The 20483-nt window shown below is 54.4% G+C and overlaps 8 protein-coding genes across 8 annotated transcripts; 2 read left to right on the top strand and 6 right to left on the bottom strand.

Annotated features, from left to right (window-relative positions):
* Positions 1-1502: 1502 nt before the first annotated feature.
* On the bottom strand, positions 1503-5005 carry JCM15063_000423 (uncharacterized protein; the record flags this gene model as incomplete). Its single annotated transcript, XM_076676541.1, has 10 exons — positions 1503-2281; positions 2346-2370; positions 2440-2765; positions 2837-3031; positions 3105-3350; positions 3415-4108; positions 4172-4563; positions 4628-4744; positions 4802-4871; positions 4967-5005. 10 exons carry the CDS (start codon positions 5003-5005, stop codon positions 1503-1505), a joined length of 2883 nt encoding a protein of 960 aa, XP_076536522.1.
* Positions 5006-5627: 622 nt separating this feature from the next.
* Positions 5628-6723, bottom strand: JCM15063_000422 (uncharacterized protein; the record flags this gene model as incomplete). Its single annotated transcript, XM_076676540.1, has 3 exons — positions 5628-6031; positions 6115-6552; positions 6633-6723. 3 exons carry the CDS (start codon positions 6721-6723, stop codon positions 5628-5630), a joined length of 933 nt encoding a protein of 310 aa, XP_076536521.1.
* Positions 6724-7141: 418 nt separating this feature from the next.
* JCM15063_000421 (serine/threonine-protein kinase RIO2) lies at positions 7142-9583 on the bottom strand (the record flags this gene model as incomplete). Its single annotated transcript, XM_076676539.1, has 9 exons — positions 7142-7726; positions 7812-7989; positions 8067-8411; positions 8490-8699; positions 8778-8832; positions 8908-9021; positions 9118-9259; positions 9350-9393; positions 9565-9583. 9 exons carry the CDS (start codon positions 9581-9583, stop codon positions 7142-7144), a joined length of 1692 nt encoding a protein of 563 aa, XP_076536520.1.
* Positions 9584-9857: 274 nt separating this feature from the next.
* JCM15063_000420 (uncharacterized protein) lies at positions 9858-10628 on the bottom strand (the record flags this gene model as incomplete). The annotated part of the gene is made up of 5 exons (XM_076676538.1): positions 9858-9881; positions 9957-10014; positions 10089-10191; positions 10265-10277; positions 10497-10628. 5 exons carry the CDS (start codon positions 10626-10628, stop codon positions 9858-9860), a joined length of 330 nt encoding a protein of 109 aa, XP_076536519.1.
* A 143-nt stretch (positions 10629-10771) lies between these two features.
* JCM15063_000419 (uncharacterized protein) lies at positions 10772-12958 on the top strand (the record flags this gene model as incomplete). The annotated part of the gene is made up of 10 exons (XM_076676537.1): positions 10772-10949; positions 11006-11072; positions 11168-11336; positions 11411-11428; positions 11493-11540; positions 11612-12077; positions 12153-12190; positions 12269-12566; positions 12641-12696; positions 12761-12958. The coding sequence occupies 10 exons, from the start codon at positions 10772-10774 to the stop codon at positions 12956-12958; spliced, it is 1536 nt and encodes a 511-aa protein (XP_076536518.1).
* Positions 12959-13204: 246 nt separating this feature from the next.
* On the top strand, positions 13205-14562 carry JCM15063_000418 (peptidylprolyl isomerase; the record flags this gene model as incomplete). The annotated part of the gene is made up of 10 exons (XM_076676536.1): positions 13205-13315; positions 13455-13509; positions 13589-13679; positions 13754-13798; positions 13865-13888; positions 13967-13996; positions 14062-14126; positions 14194-14249; positions 14319-14360; positions 14431-14562. The coding sequence occupies 10 exons, from the start codon at positions 13205-13207 to the stop codon at positions 14560-14562; spliced, it is 651 nt and encodes a 216-aa protein (XP_076536517.1).
* Positions 14563-16128: 1566 nt separating this feature from the next.
* JCM15063_000417 (eukaryotic translation initiation factor 4E) lies at positions 16129-17624 on the bottom strand (the record flags this gene model as incomplete). The annotated part of the gene is made up of 3 exons (XM_076676535.1): positions 16129-16693; positions 16768-17171; positions 17259-17624. 3 exons carry the CDS (start codon positions 17622-17624, stop codon positions 16129-16131), a joined length of 1335 nt encoding a protein of 444 aa, XP_076536516.1.
* Positions 17625-18111: 487 nt separating this feature from the next.
* Positions 18112-20084, bottom strand: JCM15063_000416 (uncharacterized protein; the record flags this gene model as incomplete). The annotated part of the gene is made up of 11 exons (XM_076676534.1): positions 18112-18264; positions 18343-18416; positions 18486-18672; positions 18751-18837; positions 18913-18949; positions 19025-19059; positions 19126-19275; positions 19347-19367; positions 19447-19569; positions 19636-19750; positions 19858-20084. The coding sequence occupies 11 exons, from the start codon at positions 20082-20084 to the stop codon at positions 18112-18114; spliced, it is 1209 nt and encodes a 402-aa protein (XP_076536515.1).
* Between the last annotated feature and the right edge of the window lie 399 nt (positions 20085-20483).

Raw genomic sequence — 20483 nt, 5'->3', positions numbered from 1 at the left:
TGCGGTTTCGAGGGTTTGGACAGCAAAAAGACAGGTCGTACCCGGGTTCGAACCGGGGTCGTCCGGAAGTTGTTCGTCACAGAAGACTGATCAAAACCGAAAGTGATGACCACTACACTATACAACCTTCGTTGCAGAACAGGCAAAAATCAACAGACATATGGCTTGAAATAAGCAAAAGCAGATATGTCGTTTGCTGAATTGCCCGCGGCCTTGGCTCCCAAGGTATACCCGACAGAGTAGGTACACCCCAGGCCAATCAATCTGTACCGTGCTCATTCCGCAATATTGTTGTGCATCATCTCGTCAAGCTCATGCTGCTGATCAGGGCAGCCGAACACCGTTCTCTGTTCGGCTCGCACGGCAGCCCGCAATCGTCTAGTCCGCCAATGTTCTGCCTAAGGGACGAGGCAAAGTCAAGTTCGAGGGTGCCAAGATTGAACAATTGGCTGAGCCCGCTTCTGTAGAGCGTCATGCGAGCCTTCAAGGTGCCGCGAACTGGGATAACATTTCCTGATGAGTACGAAGGCGTCCGTCGATGGAGATGTCGGGTACTAGAATCGCTCATGCTATAGCAGAAGCGGACAGAGAGGGCTTGAGCAACCCGATGCGCCTGCTCCACTCTCTTCAGTACATGAAGAGAGACAGCTTACGCAGCCTCCCAGCGTCTGTAGGGGGCCACTCACATTCACGTCGCAATTAACAGCTAGCGACCTCGCTCTTCTGAGGTTCTGCACCTCGGAGAGCTTGTCCAGTAGGCCCAAGCTCGTTGAGGCGCTCGGATTCCGTCGTACCGTAGAAACGCATCGCATCGCTACCGCGGCTCGTGCATAATATCTTGCAGCGGCGCCTTTCTCAATCGAGCAGGATGATTCGGAGCGATTACAAAAGCAGTGTCTAGCTGACGAACGCAAAAACAGAAGCTCGCCCAATGTGGGGCTCGAACCCACGACCACCAGATTAAGAGTCTGGTGCTCTACCGACTGAGCTAACCGGGCTTTGCTTGTTGGAATCTGATCAAAATTATTCTCTATACCACAAGTCTTTGGAAAGTACCGTACGAAGCGGGTTGCGCTACGTTCAGTCCGTGACCCTGTTTAGCCTTACCCTCACACTGACGGGTGCGGGCGGTATGCTGCGAGCCAGGCAAGTAATCTACCGGGATCCGACCGGTTCGATGGGACTCAGGGTTGCGCAGACCTTCTGAGCTCGATTCCGCGAATGAAGCTAAGCGACCCGAATTAATAGCTCGGAGTCGAAACAGTATGTCAGGATCGACCAGAATGTTTCAAACGATCACTGAACAAAGTCGCCGTAGCCGAAGCGAAGGGGGCCGCTCCGAAATGTGCCCACCACGGTCGAAGGAGTAAGTTGGTATCGATCCACTGTCTCCTCGCAATCTGGCCTCTCTGCGCTCGCCTATGTAACGTGAAGTACTAATTTGAAAAGTGTTACAGACATGGAGTAGCAAACAAAAAATAAGGCCCTACTTATGTGTCCATTCACGGAACGAACCTCGCTGATTCAGCGATCAGCTGTTCCTTTCCGGACTGATCAGACTTCCCATACAGATCTGCCACTCTCCTGCCCGTTTGGTACGTAGTCTCGAGGAACCGCACTGCAGTCTCCTGGTCCCACTTCCGATGTTCTCGAATCATTGCGACTGCGCTCAAGATCGCTCTTCGACGGCTCATCGCGGTCGCTGCAGCCGGGCTCGGACGCCACGATGTTCCCCATACAGTCTCCAGCTCTTGAATGCTGAGACCCCCCTTCAATCCGCGCTCGTTCTCTTCGATGTAGTCTCGTACCGAGATCGCTCGGGCGAAGTTGTAATCGACGGGTACCCATTTCCCGCTATGGGCCTTACTTCGCCCTGTTCCTCCTCTCGGCGCATGCCACTGAAAGACGAGGGAGCTGATCCGATCACCGAATTGCTCGAGCAGACGAGCCATCTCCGCGCATCGACCGTCGGGACAGTTAGTTGACCGCGCCATGATCAGCGCTGGCGTACCTCGTGTTGGTACGGGTACGGGTGGTGTTAAAGGCGGCATGGTCGCGACTTGGACAGGTCTCCGCGCAACGGAAGTTCCGGGCATGAGACCTAAGGATGGCTGGGATATTGAGCTGATCGAAGCCTGTGGTGCAGGCACATTGGCTCTGCTGTCATGTGGAGTCTGCATACTAAGTGCTGAGGGCAAGTGGGTCGGGAGCATGCGTGGAGGTGGCACGCGTGGCGGGAGCATGCATGGAGGTGGCACGGGTCCTGGTGCAGATCCTGGTGCTGTACCATACCATATATCGTCAGCGAGACATGTGCACCGAGCAATCTGTAATGTAGTGCGTACTCGAAGCAGGAGACAAAACGCCCATCTGATCAAGCTCGCCCGTTTCAGTCAATAAGCGTTCGCGAGGAGCTGCTGCAGGAGATAATTTGCTCACTCCGAGAAATGAACACAGCGCGTTCAGTTGCGAAGTCATTCCGTTCAGTTGCGAAGACATCCCGTCGAGTTTCTGCTCGAGCTCGCTGAGCCGTCCTTGCTCGTCGAGAGGGTCCGAGTTCTTTTGGCGCCGACGACTGCCGGAGGATCCGTTCGAGATCTCGGTCATTCGCTCGTCCAAGTCGACCCGCATTGCGTCGAACGACGTGATCATAGTGTCGCGCACCTGATGCACGAGTGCGATCTGGTGTCGACTGCTGCGCTCTATGGCGTCACGGACAACGTCCGGCAATCCCTGCGTGCCTAAAGCGTGGTCCGTTTCGATATCTGTGACTCGCGCAGAGAATCCCGCAGCGAAGTGCTCGAACGCATTCGTATTGAAGGGATAGCAGCGATACACTGCGGCATTGGGTGTGTCGCTCGCAGAGACGCGAGATCTTGGAGGATGCACTGGCGACAATACTCCAACAAGTCGAGGTGTCGCTCCAGAGCGAGATCGATGTGCCGTCTGTCCTGGTACAGACGTGCTTGGTATTCCGTCCTCGCCCGCTCGACCCACGGGAACAGGAGCTTCGCGAGCTCCTCGGGTACAACTGGAGGATATTCAAGGCCCGGAGGTTAGGCGATCAACCGTGACAGCAGCTTGAACGAGATGATTCGGCTCACGGACGTGCGCTCGAGCGATAAAGTACTCCTTCGGGGCGCTTGCGTCGAATCCCGCCAAGCCGGCAATGGTCGGAATCGGTAGTTCCAGTTGGTAGCAGGCTCGGAAGGACCCGTCAGCCGCCGTGACGGCCTCAGAGGCGTCATTGTGGGTTGCGATGGGAGCCGCGGTAGCGCGACTCGCATGAGCCGAGTGATTTTTCTTGATTCCGACCGCTTCAAAGACTTTCTTTACGGCCGTAATGTGAGCTGAAGCCTACCGAGGTCAGTACCGATGGAGGTTCGGCAGACACGTGTTGAAACACGGACGTACCGTCATAGCTGAGCGGCCGGTCGAGGCTGACTCCGGACTTGTTCATTGATCCGGTAAAGACGACCCGATCGTACCACCTCTTCCGTCCGTACTTGCCGTAACCCTCGGCTACAGTTTCGCTGCTGAACTCCGGCGTGAAATCGGGAGGAGTACGTCCGACAAGGTGGTACGTCGACCACAGATGGAGGGCGACTGCGAAAAATCCGCACAGCTCAGGATCTCGATGTCGCCAGATCCCGTTCTGGTCGAGAGGTCCGCATGCGTCCGTCTTGCCACTGTTTGACAGCTTGATCAACGTTGGCACTCTAGGAATTTCGGGATTCGCGAATTCGTGCAAGTGAAGGCCCAGGTCCGAATGCTGAGTCGCCCGGATCCTATCGCCACGCATTGACGAAGAACAGCCAAACATGAGCATCGCCATGTCCCGCAAATCGTTCGCATAGTGTCCGGGAGTCTCCGAAGTCGAGAACAACCGACCAAAGATGCGTTTCCGCTCGTCGTCGGTGATACGCTCCGACAATCCTCGCGCCGATTTGGAGGCCTGTGACTTCTGCTGCGACTGCTTCGAGTCTTGGTCCCACTTGCGCTCTAGACACTTGATGCGGTCGTCGTCCCGCAGCTTCGTCTGAGCAGCCAAGTTGTCAGGAAACTTGGCCGAAGTCATACTGCGTTCGCGTTCGAGCGCGCTGACATACTGAAACAGCAATGAGTATGAGCAAAGCGCGAGCGATTCGGGATACACGGGTCGCAAGCGCACCTTCTTCAGCGACCCGACTCCAAGCTGTGTGCCCTCGATGTCATTCCCTCTTCCACGCAGAGGTCGCGACGCCGTTGCTCGCATGAATTCGAAAACCTTCGAAGCCACGATCGGATATGGAGGGATCTGCTGGTTCTCGTCGATCGCATTGTAAGTTTCCCAATGCTCGACGTACTCCTGCACGCAGGCTGCATATGCGTTGATTGTCGATTGCTGGAGCAAGTCCGTGTGGGAGAATTCAATTGCAACATATTGCTCGCGAGTCCGTTGATCGAGCAGGAGCTCGCCCTCGGTTTGTCCCTGTGTCGCGAGTTGGTCTTCCTCTTCCAGCCGGTCGACTGACTGGGTGGGCGTGGAATGGAGTGAATTCGCTTGGCTTGACGAAGGGCCAGCTGTGGTGCTAGGCAGGACGTCAGCACCATGCTCGCACCAGGTTCGGCGAAAGGACCTGCGGACCGATGGCATTCACGTGCGAATATTCGTCAACAAACGCGTCGCGTCCCGTCCGTGAGATTTGATCCGTTTCGTCGGGGGCCGCTGCAGACGCCTCTTCTGTTGATTGGAATGTAACTTCTGAATATCAACAATAGGTCAATTACGAAAGTGGTGAAGGCTTGAAGATTGGCTCACCTTGCGTGTTGAGAGAATGGTCATTTTCCTGATCACGCGCTCTCTTGCGTGCGACATCGGGTGTGGAAGGCTGACAAAGCACGAACGTGGTGTCCAAGTAAGTCAGCACGCTAGGCTGCAGGTTCGAGCGCGCGTCCAGGAGCGAGCGAGAGAGTCCGGACTCACAGCGGGACGCTTCTGCGACTCCGTCTCAGGCCGATACATCCTCAGGAACGATCGCGGCACGGATGTGCACACGCAGAGGAGCGGTGACGGAGGTTCAGGAGAGAAAAGTCGGTGAGCGTGCGAGAGGGCTGCGATAGAGCACTTGACCTGCGAATGAACGATCGGCCCCAAAAACAGGGGGGGATAATAAGACAAGGTGCGCGGAAGACCCGTTTGCCGACGTGGTCGCAGTACGGGACGGTGAGCGCTTGGGAGACTTGCGTCGGCGGGTGCAAGGGCGCGAAGAATCGACTGACACGTGAGGTCGCAACGAGCCGAGGTGAGGAGGACCGACGACGAAACGCTGGGTGCGGTCAAGCTGGTTACAGACGGGTGCAGACGATACTCTGAGTAGGGTGGCTTACAGAGGTGACAGCGCCCAGCTGCGTCCACGGGGCGCGCACAACGCACGGCACTCGCGCATGGGCCGTCTATTCTGTGGCAAGACCCCGCAAGCTCAGGCCTGTGGCAACATTCTCACAGGGATGATGGATCCCGCCTCAAATAACACTCAATAACGGTCTTCTTGTGTTGGAAACAGTACGAATACAAGGCAGTGCTGCAGAGGATGGGGCACGTTTGACATTGAGGCGGATCAGGATGAAAGGGAAGCTTGTCGGGACTACTCTGCTTCGAGGTCTAGTTCGCGCTCCTCAGAATTTGCAGACGCTGGAGGCGTTGTGAACGGAAGCCTGATCTTGCCCTCATCTCTCCCTGTACGGTACTTGCGCAGAGCCCATCGACCCGCACTGAACACACCGACAACGGCCGCGAGGAGAATGGCACCGTCAATCAGGCGTGCGAAGATCCTCGCCAGCCAGCTTCGGCGCGCCCTTCGTTGGGAACGATCAGGAAACTCGATTCTCCATCCTGGAGTACCACCGGTGGTGTCCTTGCCTCGCCCAGGTGGAGAGGTGGCAGTGTCAAACAACAGTCGCAAAGTTGTCGAGGAAATGGGCGAAATGATCACGAGGTTGTTGTGTGGCGCGGGCTCGAGCTTTTCAAGATATGGTACGATCCTCGCATCTGCCGTCATCGGGACGCGTGGCGTTCAATGAGCATCGATATGCGAAAGAGGGAGCAGTGACCAAGCAATGTTGAGCACGCACCCAAAGCTTCGACATATTCCTTTCGACCATCACGGCCCGCGTCCAGGACATCCCTGGTTGAGAGTCGAACAACTATGACCTGTTTGTTCGCTGCACCTCTTCCACAGGTCTTGCTCCAGCCGCGTGCCCAGCTCAGGACCGTGCCCTCGAGCGCATTTCCCTCCAGAACCGAATCCGGTGCTTCGTTTAAGTAATCCATCACGAACTTTTTGACAGGCGGCTCACTCGTGGAACCGTTCGTAGCATGCGGCGTATGAGGGAACAGGTCGAAATCCGTAGAATCGAGCGAAGGCGCACTGCTGGGTTTGTCGGCGTCTGCATCGAGGGCCAAGATAGTCATGGTACCGCAGGCGTGGAAACCTGGCAGGAAAGCGACTTGATCGATTCGCTTGCTGAAGCCATCGTCGAGCCCGAGAAGTCCTTTTGGATATGCGAAAGCTGAGCGTGTTCAGGCGATTTTGGGCACGCGTCAGCTCATAGACTGGACCCGGTTGACTTCGTGCGGGCTCTTGGTTCACCAATGAGAGGCCGAGGTGAATCAAACAGGCCGGCAAGACCGACCGGAACGAGTGACCCGAGCGCGACGATCGCAGCTGCCGTTGTCCACATGTGCGCTCGAGCTAGGCTGCAGATATCGAGTCAAAAGGTCGAAGTGGTAGCGATGCGGGATGCCTGAGAAGAACAATGAAGAGAAAGCGCGAACCCCTTGCGAGCCGGACACACCACTGTCATGTCATGAGGCGGTGCAAAGCGCGCCTTGCAACGTTGCAATGTAGGAACACTTTTGTTTTGTATTATCTATCACCTAGCACGTTGTGACTTGTTCTACCTCTGTGAAAATGTATCTCTCCCTTCTACAAAAAAAAAAAAATGTTCGTTTCTTTCCTCTGTCTGACTTTCTCTGATGAGTACTCTCTTGCCTTTGTCGCGAGCTCGCAATACACGACGCCAGTCTGGAACGATCCGAGAACGACAAACGCATTTATCATCTCGATCCGAGCGTTGCATGCAAAGACTACACGAGAGCTTAGAAGAACGCGTCACCCCGCTTGCCCTGCTTGATTGCTGCATTGTGACTAGCCTTCTTCTTGCTACCTTTCTGTCGTCCGAGCACGTTCGAACTCGCGACCTTCTTGCCGTGATGTTTCCGCTCCGAACTCTTCTGTTGCCTCGTGAGAGTTGCTGAGACGATTGAGCTCACGTCGCGGGCCTGTCGTTTCGGTCTCAACCGCGGTGCTTGCGACGGTGCAACCGAGGCACCTCCGTCCGAAGACTCGTCTTCCTCGTCTTCGTCTTCTTCTTCTTCATCTTCATCATCTTCTGCACTGTCATCCTCATCATCTGATTCTGCGGGTTGCGATAGCAGCAAGTTTCCGAATCGATCCGTCGCGCCTTCAACTGCTTGTGCTTTCAGAGTTGCTGCCGAAGTCGATGTTGAAGGTAATGGCTCTTGACGATCTTGCTCCTCCGTTTCGTTCTCTTGTTCGGCACGCGACTCGTCCTCGTCCTCGTCCTCGACATCATCGCCAGATGCCGCCTCCTCGTCACTGTACTCTTCTTCCTCGTCTGCAGAACCATGCTCCTTGTCGTGCGCTGCCAACTCGGCCATGTACTACAGACAACGCTCGGGAAAAAAACCGAGTAGCATCAGTATCAGATCTTGCATACAGGGAAAGGGTCAGGGAATATGTACTCACGTCCTCGAGCACTTTCCGTTCTCCTTTCGAGAACCCACTCGCAGCGACTTCGACGTCGAGGTCAAACTCGCGCACTCCGTTCTGAAGGTTCGATGTGAATTTCGGATACACGCTCGACTCGTACTTGAACCGCCGGCGGAAGAACCTCCGAATACAGTCGACATCGCGATTGAAGTAACTGTCATGGGTAGATTGACGTTCAGCAAGTTTGGAATCGCAAGATCCTGATGTGGAGGAAGAGACAAAGGACTGTACTATTCGGCATCGGCATGATCGGTGCTGACCATTTGAGGGAAATCGATTAGGACGGGTTCTAACAAGGTACCGTCCCGTTCGCGTTGTTTCCTCAGTTCGTACTCTTCACCTTCAAGTTCGACGTCGACCGGTTTGTCGATACCTCCGTCTCGAGCGATACGAGCGTCTCGTTCCTCGGTCGTTTCGTCATCCCGGTCCTTCTCGGCGAGAGTGCGATGGTCGAGGATCAGGATGTTGAATTCGTTAAAGTCACCGTGAATCAACCCGGATCGCGCAAGTCGCACAATCAGATCCATCAACGACGAGTACAATGCACCAGGAGAAGGGACCGAAGCGATTTGTCGTCTAGATGTTCTTGAAGGATTAGCTTCTTGCGACGCCGAAAGAGAGGAAGAGAGAGAGAATCGCTGATCTCGCACTCACAGAGGGAATGCGTCGATGAGTTCCATGATCAAACAATGTCGCGATTGATCGATCGGTTTCGGTACGGGGAAGTCGTGATCGTATAGGACTTTCATGAACGCAAACTCTTTGATCGCGGCGAGCCTCGACATGTACATCCAACTCGCCGACTGACCCTTCTTGAGGTAGTCACGTTTCGACTTGATCGCCCGGAACGACATGCGACCGAGTCTGCAGGAACGTACGAAATGAACAATCAGGTCTCCATCTCGTTCGAGGGGTCCAAAAGCCGAGGATCAGGGTTCATACCGGTGAATCTTCATCACCATCTGCTCCTCGTCGTTGTCCGCCACGACATAGATGTCTGATTTCGTTGAAAAAGTAGAGTTTAGCAGCAGAACGAGACTCGGAAATTCTTCAAGGAAGTGATCCTCCGTACCTGATTCTTTACCCGTTCCGATCTGATTGCCAACGCTGTAGATCGTGTCGCGTTTCGCGAACGTACGACAGGCCAAGAAATCGTAACCTCCATACGTCAACCTGTACCCTTCGTCTAAACACATGCCAATTTTCGAGGAGGGCAAGGTCAGCCAAAACTCTCTTTTCAAAGGGGAGACTAAAAAAGGCAAAGGGAGAATTCTTGACTTGCATTTCATGTTTTGAACTTTGGCGACGAGTTTCTTCTTGGCGAGTTCTCCCAGCGCCTTGTTGACCCCTCCTGCACGAGCTCCTGAAAGTTGGGCGATCAGAGGTGATGGTACGACTTCATGGTTCTTCGATCCTTGTTCAACCTGTTCAAAGGCACAAAATTCGAGTCAGGTTGGAACAGGCACGAGAGATGCAAGGTTGAGAGAGAGGGAGGATGGACGAAGGCGACTAACCGCTGCGAGAACCCGGAATGCATCGGCCGAGATGTACCGCAGATCTAGCAGGAGACATTCAAGGCAATTCGCGAGTCAGTGAGTGTGCTCATGGCCAGGTCGGGAAGAGACGCAGGCTTCGAAAGAAGAGCAGCGAGAAAGGGGCGTTTGATCAGGCGAGCACCTGGGCTACGCTCGGCTCGATAGACCGAGGAAGAAGCCGGGACGAATCGTACCTGTTGCGTCTAATTTCATGTTGACTGGAGAAGCGAGTTGCGACTGACGAGGCGATGTCGAGTAGTATTCCCGGACGGAGTGGAAACTTTTTGCATACATTGAACCATTCGGGTTCTCGCTGATCGCGCGCCCTCTCTCACCCTCTCACCCTCTCACACTTTGATTCGTTTGACCGGCTCAGCTACAAGAGGAAGCCTGACGTGAAGCTCGCGAATCTGAGACTAGAGAAAATGAAACAAGTTGCAAAGACAAAACACGAGCGACAAGAGGAACACGACCGTATGCGGTCACCTCAGGCAGTCTTTTCGTAAGAGGGCTATAGAGCACATTGACAGGTCATCAGTTGACGAAGGCTGCAAGGGAAAGAGAGCAAACATGAGGGAGGACGTACGGTTTGACCCGCAGCGGCGAGCTTTTCCTGAGCCTGTTTCCTCGCCCATCCCTCGATCCTGCGAGCGAAGCAAACATCAGGTTTTGTCTAGCATTGGTCATGTGGAGCGGCCGCAACCCGTAAGAAACGTACGAGGTGTCGGGTTTGTAGTAGATCAACACGCCTCCGAGCGTCATGCCTCCGAACATGCCCCAGTAGTAGATCGACTCCCAATCCTCACGAACTCGCTTCTTGCCTGTCGAAGGAGGTCAGAGGTCAGTCGATTCAGAGGGGCCGGGGAGAGCGGGGCTGCGAAAGGAAGGCCGTACCTGGTGCAGGAGGCTACAACCACCCGGAATGCGCAGCGAATCATAGCAAACAAAAGTCAGCAAGTGTACAAGGCAGGGCCAAACGTTGACATGCTGCGCGGACGGAGCGAGGGAGAGTCACGGTTGATCAAGACGAGAACCAATGCCATCTCCGCTCCGACTCGCTGCCCGCCCAGAGCGCGAAGCCGGCTTTGCAAGCAGCTGCAAGCGAGACTCTCGAAGCGAGGCTTACCTTCTCGCCAAAGAGGTACCCGGTCGGTTCGTTGAACGCTGCGCCGGACGAGCCTTGTCTCCGTTGTTGCACTTGAACGAGGCGAGACGGGCGAGCGGCGATGCGCTGAACAGTGTTGCGCAAGACAGACATGGTGTAGTGGTGTGCAAATCGAGCGAAGAGAGGGACCGGTAGGTGGAAGCGGGACGCGGCGAAACGGACTCGTCCAGACTCGATTCGGTCACCAGCCAAGACTTGTCCTCTTCTCTTCCGCAGTTGACTCTCATCGAAACCCAATGGCGACTCCAACCACGACGGCGGCACCTCTCGAAGGAGAATACGACGTCGGACTCTCGCGCGACGGCGATGTCGTCAAGGATCCTTCGTATTATCGCCTCTTTGCAGTCAAGGCCGACTGCTCTGAAGCAGAGCTCAAGAAGGCGTACCGCAAGCAGGCGATTCGATTCCACCCAGGTTCGTTATCCCTCCGCCTTTGCGACCTGCCTTCGTGCTGCGTAAGCTGACCGCAGGAACAGACAAGAACCCGAACAACCCTGATGCCGCCGCCAAGTTCCAAGAGATCTCGGAAGCCTACACGTAAGCGAGCCCGACTCTCTCTTCGATCGTCCCGGACCAAAAATGTGACAGCAACCTGAACGTCCGTCGAAACATGGCCCATGCATCGCATCCAGGATCCTGTCAGATTCAAACTCGCGCGCAGTGTACGACAAGCAGGGCAAGAAGGCTGGTATGGGCGAGGCTGGCGGGGAAGAGGCAATGCCGAACCCGGGAGAGCTGTTTGGCCAGTTGTTTGGTGGAAAAGCGTTCGAGGACTGGATTGGCGAGATCTCGCTAGGCAAAGTCGGTCCTTTGCGGTTCTCTTTCCCTGCTCTCTGTGTATCTACGGTACTGATGCGGTCATTGCCCGGTCTCAGGAAGTTTCGAAAGCCTTCGTACGTCATTGATTTCAGTCTCGTAGGATATCCCTGACCGTGCTTGACTTTGGGGAATGGACAGGAACAAGCCGAGGAGGAAGAGGCAAAGCAACAAGAAGCTCAGGACAAGGTGCGCTGACAACGAGCGAATCACTCTGTTTGATGCTCACTTCGTGTCTGACTCGTCTTGTTTCGGATCAGTCTGCAAACGCTACTCCGTCAACGCTTCACTCGGAAGCTCACGTCGACCCAACTCAAACCGTCTCACCTACTGGCACGAGCCCTAACGTCGCATCATCCACTGCTGGAACGACGCCAGGCACCGCTCAAGCTCCGACCGCAGCCGCAGCCGCAGCATCGTCGTCAACCACATCGCAGCCTACACCCGAGCCCGGATCGACTTCGACTGCTCCGCCCAAGTCTCATCTCGCGGGGAAGCCACCGAAACAGACTGCTGAGCAGAAACAGAAACAGTACGAACTCGACCGCAAAGCGTACGAGGAGAAACGCGCTCGGATCGAAACGCTCACGGCCAAGTTGAGGGACCGAGTCCGACCTTTCGTCGAAGCGACGAAACCGGGAGACAAGGACGACTGGGAGACTCAAAAATGGAGTGAGAGGATCCGCGAAGAGAGTCACGATCTCGCGCTCGAGAGTTTCGGGATCGGTTGAGTGGCTTGTCGAAATGTTCTTGCTTTCAATCTCCGCGAAACTAACGCGCGCCGAAATTTGCGGTCGACAGAACTGTGTCATCTGATTGGAGAAATCTACATGCAAAAAGTGAGATCTTTCCTTCAGTGCGCGTTCTCCCCGCTCAATTGTTACTGACTCAATTCCGGTCCACTTTCTCAACGACAGGCCAACTCGTACATCAAACTCCACCGCAAAGCCTCGTCCAATATCCTCGGCCTGCCCGGTTTGTGGTCGCGCGTCAAGGAGAAGGGCACGACCTTGAAAGAGGGATGGTCCTTCCTCTCGACGGGGTTGGACGTCCAGCGAGCAATGGTCGACCTCGAGAAACGGCAAGAGAAGGGAGAGCTTGGCGAAGACGAGATGGCCAAGCTCGAACAGGAATTGAGCGGCACCCTGCTGTTGGTCGCGTGGAAAGGAAGCAAATTCGAGCTCAGTGCCGTGCTGCGACAGGTTGTCGATGCTGGTACGCACATCACCTTTTTGGCTCTCGGTGGAGGAACGCTGACGAGCTGACTTGACCATTCGTCGTATTGGCAGCGCTAACCAAAGAATCTTCCGACGTCACGGATGCCGTCTTGATGAACCGGGCCAAGGTACGATTTCTAACCCTGTCCTGTACAAGCTGGCAAAAGCTGACTCGTTTAATTCTTCGCGTAGGCCATCTTGTTCATTGGAGCGATCCTGAAACAGGTCGTGCCGGAGGAAGGAGACGAGGAACGTCGTCAGATGGAGAAGCTCGTCGCCGACGCGAATGCTCGACGCAAGGAGCGGGGCAAGAAGCCTGCTGCCGGATCGGTCAAGACGACGAGTGGAGCATCGACTCCTCCGGTCCTTAATGCCGAGGAGAAGAAGTAACGATGTCCCCTTTCCATTTGCATGTGCTTCTTTAGTCCTTTTCCCCCTATATATGTCTCTATAGTCAGAGTTCGAGCAATACCCGAGCGAAATATTCGTAAATCAGCTGCCGACACGTGGAAACCGCGTGCACTGCACCTCGACGTTGCCTTCCAATACCTCCGACTCGTAGGATAGCTCTCGCTGATCGATTACCACAGTGCTGCGTTGACTCACGTGTCGTGCGAGTGCTTCCCAGAGTTCAAGATGGCTCGGTTCACGTCTCTGTTCGTAACGCTCTTCATCGCGTTCTCGCTCCACCTGTTCGGCCGACACAACTCGGCTCTCGCGGTCAAGGGCCCCGTCATCACCAACAAGGTCAGTCCCCGAGTCGGCAGTAGTCCCTTCCCGCATCGACGTGCACGCTGCCTTGGCCCTGCGCCTCCTGCGTTCCCGCTCTCTCACTCAAATCACCCCGCTCAGCTCAGACGTATTGACGTTGTCTATCTCTCGCTAGGTCTACTTTGACATTGAACATGGAGGCAAACCTCTTGGACGTGTCGTCATGGGCCGCAAGTCGATCTCGGCTTCTCCCCCACTCTGATTCTTCATCTACTGACGCATAAATGAATAATGACTGGCGCCGAACAGTGTACGGAAAGACCGTTCCGAAGACGGTCGAGAACTTCAGGGCTCTCGCGACGGGCGAGAAGGGCTACGGCTACGAAGGTTCCGCGTTCCAGTACAGCCTCGTTTCCTCTTCCTCAATTCTTGCTGTACAAGTACCTGACGTGACGACTCTGGTGCAAATTACAGCCGCGTCATCAAGAGCTTCATGATTCAAGGTGGTGACTTCACCAAGTAGGTATCTCTCTCTTGTGCCCTCGTACCCGAGAGCAGTCTTCTAAACAGTGTTTGCTATTTTAGGGGTGATGGTACTGGTGGCAAGAGGTGCGACATACTTCTGGGCTGAAAATTGTCGGTTCCGGCCCAGACTAACCTGAATCGCATCGATTCGGTCGCTTACAGCATCTACGGCAACAAATTTGCTGACGAGAAGTAAATAGGAACCTATCAATATGCGGGATCATCCGTGGACCTGACAAACTTTGCTCGTTACGCAGCTTCAAGCTTCGTCACACCGGACCTGGAACTCTCTCGATGGCCAATGCCGGTAAAGACACCAACGGTGCGAACTCTTTGTCTCTTCTGCCCTCGGATCAGGCTCGGTGTTGATCCTCGTAAGAGCTGGGCAGGCTCCCAATTCTTCATCTGCACGATCCAAACCTCGTGGCTCGATGGTCGTCACGTCGTCAGTTGCTTCCGCTGTTCCCAATCACTTTCCCGCATACGAGCTGAAAATTAGGAATACCCTTGCTAGGTGTTCGGAACCGTTCTCGAGGGAATGGACGTAGTCTATGCCGTAAGCCCCTCACTCTTTTCTTCTGTCTATTCACCTTTTTCCTGATCAATCGATCACCGGGACGTGACAGATTGAGAACGTGCCCAAGCTCCCGGGAGACAAGCCCAAGGACAAGGTTGTGATCGTCAAGTCGGGGGAACTTGAGATCGAAGCTCAGTACGACAGCGAAGGCAAGGAAATTCCTCTTCACGCTGAACTCTAAACGCGAACCCAAAGCAAAAGCAAGTGTTGGTCCCGCTCTCCTTCTTCTTTGCCGATCTACATCCGCCTCTCGGACATCAGCAAGGGATTGCTTCCCGGACGAACGCGATAACCCGATTTTAACTCCTTTGCCGGAAAGCTAACCGTTTGATGTCTTTCTTCTTATCAAACAGATCTTTGAGAGAACCTTGACCTCGAGAGCACATGCAGTACTAGCATTTGCTGCGCTGTCTATTCTATTTCACCCCCAGCATTCCATCTTCACTTTGAAACCTATGACCCAACTTCTACCACAGTCGCCGGAGGTATTCCTTCTCGTCGTCCTAAGCAACATTGAGACGATGTATGAGAGAGTAAAATGTGCGATCAGAGCGCTAGGACCTCCATTCCGGCTCTCGGTATGGGGCCGATCACTCTGGGTATGGCTTGTTCGATAGGAAGAAGCGAGTAGTGTCGAAGAACGAAAAAGATTAGAAGTGCAAAAGATAAGGTCGTACCCGGGTTCGAACCGGGGTCATCCGGAAATCATGCCTCGAACGAGCGAGGAATCAGAACCGAAGGTGATAACCACTACACTATACAACCGCGAAAAGAAGATTTTTATGGAAAGGTCGTACCCGGGTTCGAACCGGGGTCGTCCGGAAGTTGTTGAGTCATTCAAGACTGATCAAAACCGAAAGTGATGACCACTACACTATACAACCATGTTTCCGATGCACGCCTGGCAGTTTTTGACTCCATGTCCTACAACAAATGCTCTGTCAGCGCGGGCGCGAGCCTCTCGGTGCCCGACTTCGGAAGAGGACCGGATAGGCTCGTTCCCGCTCAAAGAGGAGCGTTTTGGCTGCATGTGCGGAAACTGCTTTCGTTGCGGCAGCCGCTACTGAATTCGTCCAGAGCCCGACAAGCTTTACCGGAGCAATCAGCCTTACTATGGCATGCTGTCCCCTCACAACCAGAGTGAACACAGGAATAGCGCCACCGATTGCGAGAGCTGAATCAGGGCTTCGCATCCAGAGCATCTCAGCCTGAACATCGCTGACCGCTGTGAAGGCGCTACGATCGAAGGGCAGAGTTCAAACATCTGACTGACGAGCTACGCTATGACACGGTCCACAGGCTATGGCGTGTCGTTTAATGCCAACGCTGTTATCGTCTGCATTCCGGAGAACCCGAAATGTAGCCGGGACTATTTACCAAGGTGGGTCCGAGCACCACACTCCCTGCCCCGATTTCTTAGCAGCCGATCCGGACTGAAAGCCACAGTGGCTGATGCTGGCTCGAAGTGAAGACCAGATTTCTGATTGTGAAGGGACCACATAGCAATGCTGCTCGAACGCAAGAAGATTTAGTAGATACCAGAACCAGGAAAAGCCGCAAAACAACCGAGCAGAGGATCCGCCATGCGGACGATCGGGTCGAGTGCTTCAAGAGATGCCTGTGATACAAACTCGAGCAAGATCCAAGACAAAGATAACCACCTCGCTGCATGACGGAAAGATTTCTGAAAGATCCTGTGACCCGCAAAGGTCACGGGAAGCCATTTCGTGGAGCTGAAACAAGAACGCTACGCCCTGCCCCAGCTGGTAGCCGAACTCCTGCCCGGTTCCCGTTGCTCTCCATCGTCAGCTCTTCGGAGTTCACCACGTTGACTCCTCGTCCTGCCAAAGAGACCACCTCCAATGACGCCAACTCCCGCTCCTCCGGGAGCAGGGCTCGACTCGCGTGATCGATTGAATGGCGAGTCGATACCGGATCGACGTTCGACCGACTCCGAATTGCGCGAGACGTACGACGAGAATCCGGAAGTTCGACCCGAACCGATTGGGGTCGAATCCCGCGAGTGGGTCGAACGGTCGAAAGTTCGACGAGATCCGGTCAAAGGCACATCCGAATCAAGGTCGTGACGAGTCGACGAGTGATTCCTCCGTTGAGGCGTGTGTTCGTGCAAGTTGGCCGGGTTTGAAAGGTCCAGGAGGCGAGAGGCGTTCGTGCCGGTCATATGTCGCTGGGACTGAGGATCTCCAGAAGAGTGAGACGAGCCGACGACAGGGTGAGGCTTGTAGTCAAGTTGCAGGTTGGCAGACGAGGTCGAGGTCAGCAAAGGTGCGAGCACATTTCGCAGAGAGTCGCTATAACCAACACGCGAATGCGGTCAGTCTCGAGACAAACGACATACAAGGTCGAATCTGGAGTGCGCGCTCACCGAATGATGTCCCGCTCGGTTCGGTTGCTCGGCGCAACCCACACGCTGAGAATGTCTTCGTCCTTCCTGACACTCAACACGACTCCGTTTACCTTTTCTCCGACTCGTTCGTTCTCGTCGTCTCCAATGCGCTCTCCAACTAGCGCATACACGGTTTCCTCCCAAACACGGTCTGCGACACCTTTCCTCAGACGCAAGACCCATCGTCCTCCACCGACATTGGCCGCATCCTCCCACGCAGGCGCGATCGAGGATCGGAAGATGTTGTAGTCGCAAATGACGTTGACGGGTTGCGGTGCAGGTTCAGTCGATTCCGGGCTGAAGATTGAGAAAGAGGTGTGCAGCGACGAAGGGAGGGCAGAAGGCGGCACGAGGTGGGCGAGGAACGGATGAAGCGACTCGATCTGGATGCACAAGATACGGATTCATGTCAGATCTTCTTCAAGTGTGTCTGCGCGCGCAAAATTCCTTCAAGCAAAGGAGGAACGTACGCTCGAGAAACCACCGAGTTTGACGACACCTTCCTCCCATTCCTCCTTCTGAACTCCTCCAGGACCGTTCTGACCTCCGCCGTTCTTGGCTTCTTCTTTCTTGTTGGCCTTCTGGCTGCCGCTTCTGTGCGAGAAGAAGACGTCCCAGGTGTACTTGAGCGGGTGGATCGTTTGTCCGTTTGCGCTGACGTCTTGCGGCGTCGAGTTGAGCGCGAGTGAGAGAGAAGGTCCGCCTGCCTTCTTGTACCCGTTACGGTCTGCGGTTTGACGCGGACTCGAGCCGGCTACGGTCGAAGATCCTCGAGTTTGGAATCCGCCCCGACGGGACGACGAGTTTTGAGTCTGGAGCGTAGGACGGGTCGACATGGCGCAAGGATACTCAATCCACTGGTATCAAGGTCTAACGAGAGGTATCTCTAGTCTAGGCGAGGCGATAGTCGACAGGCGAGGCGTTTTTCTAGATCGGCGAGAAGGCGAACTTTTTCAGTCTTATGGCGAAGGCGGTCGAGGCGGATGTCGTGGGAGCTTGCAAGGTGCTCTGAAGGCTACGTCGAATTGAAGGGAGCTGCTTCTGATGGAGAAAGGAATCAGTCAATTGCACAGATCATAAAAATGTTTTGATCACGGATCATCTTTCAGCAAATCTCTCACGCCGTACTGGTGCACCGGACTATGGTGCATTTAACACGCCAATGGGCCAAAATTGGTCCGCGCAAGTGAATTATTGAAAATGCGAAACCATACAGCGAAGAAGATCAACGCAAATACACCCTTACAGCGAAGAAGATCAACGCAAATACACCCTTCAAATGGCCCAATTAGATGCATAGTACTAGCCCAAGACCCTGTAACCTCAGGCATGATTCTCGCCAATGACCCTTTTGCCGTTCAGCGCTTCTCGCTCGGCTTGCTTGCCACGAGCGACGACATTGATCTCGAGCGATTCGGGACGAGCCGCGCAGAAGTACACGACGAGACCGACGAGGACGATCGGGAACGCCACAAACTGTCTCCCATGGATCACGAGTGATACTTGATCAGCAAGGTAAAAAGCTTGGGGGAAATGCGCGAAACCGAAACTCACGTAGAGCCAGTACGGGTGATATCCGAACACGCGGAGACCGATCAGCAGTCCGAAAAAGTCCGAAGTGAGAATGGCTGTGTCACGCAAGCACCGTCAATGTTTGGCGCTTTGGAGACATGAGAGAGACGCTGAGATCGCCATACAGAGATTGTAGAAAGGTGACGATGACAACCGGAACAGGATCGGAGCGAGGGTGTACAAGAACAACATGGCACAGACGTAACCGATGAGACAACCGATGGTGGTACCGTTCCAGGTGACGGTATGGAAAAGATGATGTTCGAGGCCAGCTCCCTGAATCCCGTTGATAAGAGTACCCCAGAATCCCATCTACAGGTCGATCGGCGACTCGTCAGTCTCTTTTCTCGACCGAGAGAATGCATTGAAAGAAGTGGTAGCAAAGCTTACTTGACCAACGATTTCGTATAGAGGCCGTTGGCGGACAAAGAATTCTTCGAGAGCGTTGGACAGACCGTAGCCAGTCGCTCCGATGAGCTACATTGCGCATTGTCCAATGCACCGATTAGCGACTTGTCGGACTTTGCTATGCAGTGGAAGATCGTTAATCACCATGAAAATGTCTCCCTTGACACGGGCAGATGCCGGACTGTTTGATCAGCAAGGTCAGATGTCAGCTCAGTCAACCTGAATCTTGTCTCTCTTTGGGACTCGTGGAACTCACTAGTCCTTGTCGGTGATGAAATCACTCGCTACGAGCTAAGCGAACGGATCATAGATTCAGTTGGTTCGGATTAAGGAGCGCAGATTGAAAACCTGACTTACCAGACCGAGACCACCAATACAGATCAAGACGCCGAGAACCTGAGTCCAGTGATATCGCGCCTTGACGAGGAAGAAGGCGAAGATCATGCAGGCAGGCGTCGCCCAAGCGTCGAGCAGCATGCATGACAAGAGCGAGGTGTACCCGTATGCCTGTTGGCACAGATGTTTAGTCAGATCGTCTCGATCAATGATGGTTCGTCTGGAGTTCGAGCTGTGAGTACCTTGACAACAAGAAAGTTTGCCTTCACATGACAACCAAAGCCTGGAGTCAGCCCGTCTTTTCTGCGTACGCAAGATGAAACTTTCGCGAATGCAGCTCACCTCAACATCAACTGCGGCCAGAATAAAGTATTTCCAGCCGTCCGAAATGACCATTTTCCCCCACGCCTTGAATCCATAGCGATAGATTGTATAGGAAGTGTAGAACAAGTTGAGAAAGAAGTACTGTCGTGGTGGCAAGCGTCAGAGGTCAAACCGGAGCAGTGAAGTCGAGACGGCTGCTCAGCTTACGACAAAGAACGTTTGGAAAGTCGGCATGGCCCAACCATGCATGCCTAATTCCGTAGTGAGCGTACTCGTCGCAGTGATGCACAGCGAGAGTGCTTGACCCGCCAACAGGCAGAACCTGGTCATGAGCAGAGCGTCAGCTATTGACAATACCCGGAAGAAGGAGCAGACTCGGCGGACAGGAATCTCATCGTGAAGATATTGCGGAGCCTGGTAGCCACCGACTGTGCGAAAGGACTGAGACCCTTGTTCCAGACAATAGGATCCTCGCGCAAGGTGGTCCTGTCGCGCCCGAGGAGGACATCGAGCGCATTCGGTGCGGCTTTCGTCGTCGTTGGCTCTTCGTGATCCTGCAGCGACTTGACGTCGTCATTCTCGTTTGACAGCGAGCGCTTGATATCGAGAGCTGCAGGGTCGGTTGAGGGGGCGTCTGAGGTGAGAGTGGGCACCATGATGCTTGTCGAATGCTGCTCCCTTGCGAATGGCCGAGGTTTCTAGAGAGATCGTTGTCGATCGAACAGCCTAAAAGAAACCTTGAAAGGAGGCTGTCGACGGGCGGAGCTGTGCGGCTCTGACGAAGTGGAGAAGGACGACCTTTTTCGCCAAAAAAGTCAGGGGATATGAAAAAGGTGAGACCACATGGCGACTTTTCTTTGTTGCCTCCTCGGACACGCTGTACACGGAAGTTGTCACTCACAGCTGTCGTACTAGGTGCGAATTTTTTTAAAAGCGCATCGTCAAGTTTCTCGACGCTGCGGCGGGAAAATGTGAGACTCGGCTCGCCGGAGTCTCATATTTCGGCATAAATCAAGCCGTGGCGCTATTCATATCTTCAACCACATTGAGCCGAC

Source organism: Sporobolomyces koalae (assembly GCF_050403365.1).
Source record: "Sporobolomyces koalae JCM15063 DNA, S_koalae_JCM15063T_v1_ctg4, whole genome shotgun sequence".
NCBI lineage: Eukaryota > Fungi > Basidiomycota > Microbotryomycetes > Sporidiobolales > Sporidiobolaceae > Sporobolomyces > Sporobolomyces koalae.
This window is presented reverse-complemented; position numbering and strand designations above follow the sequence as displayed.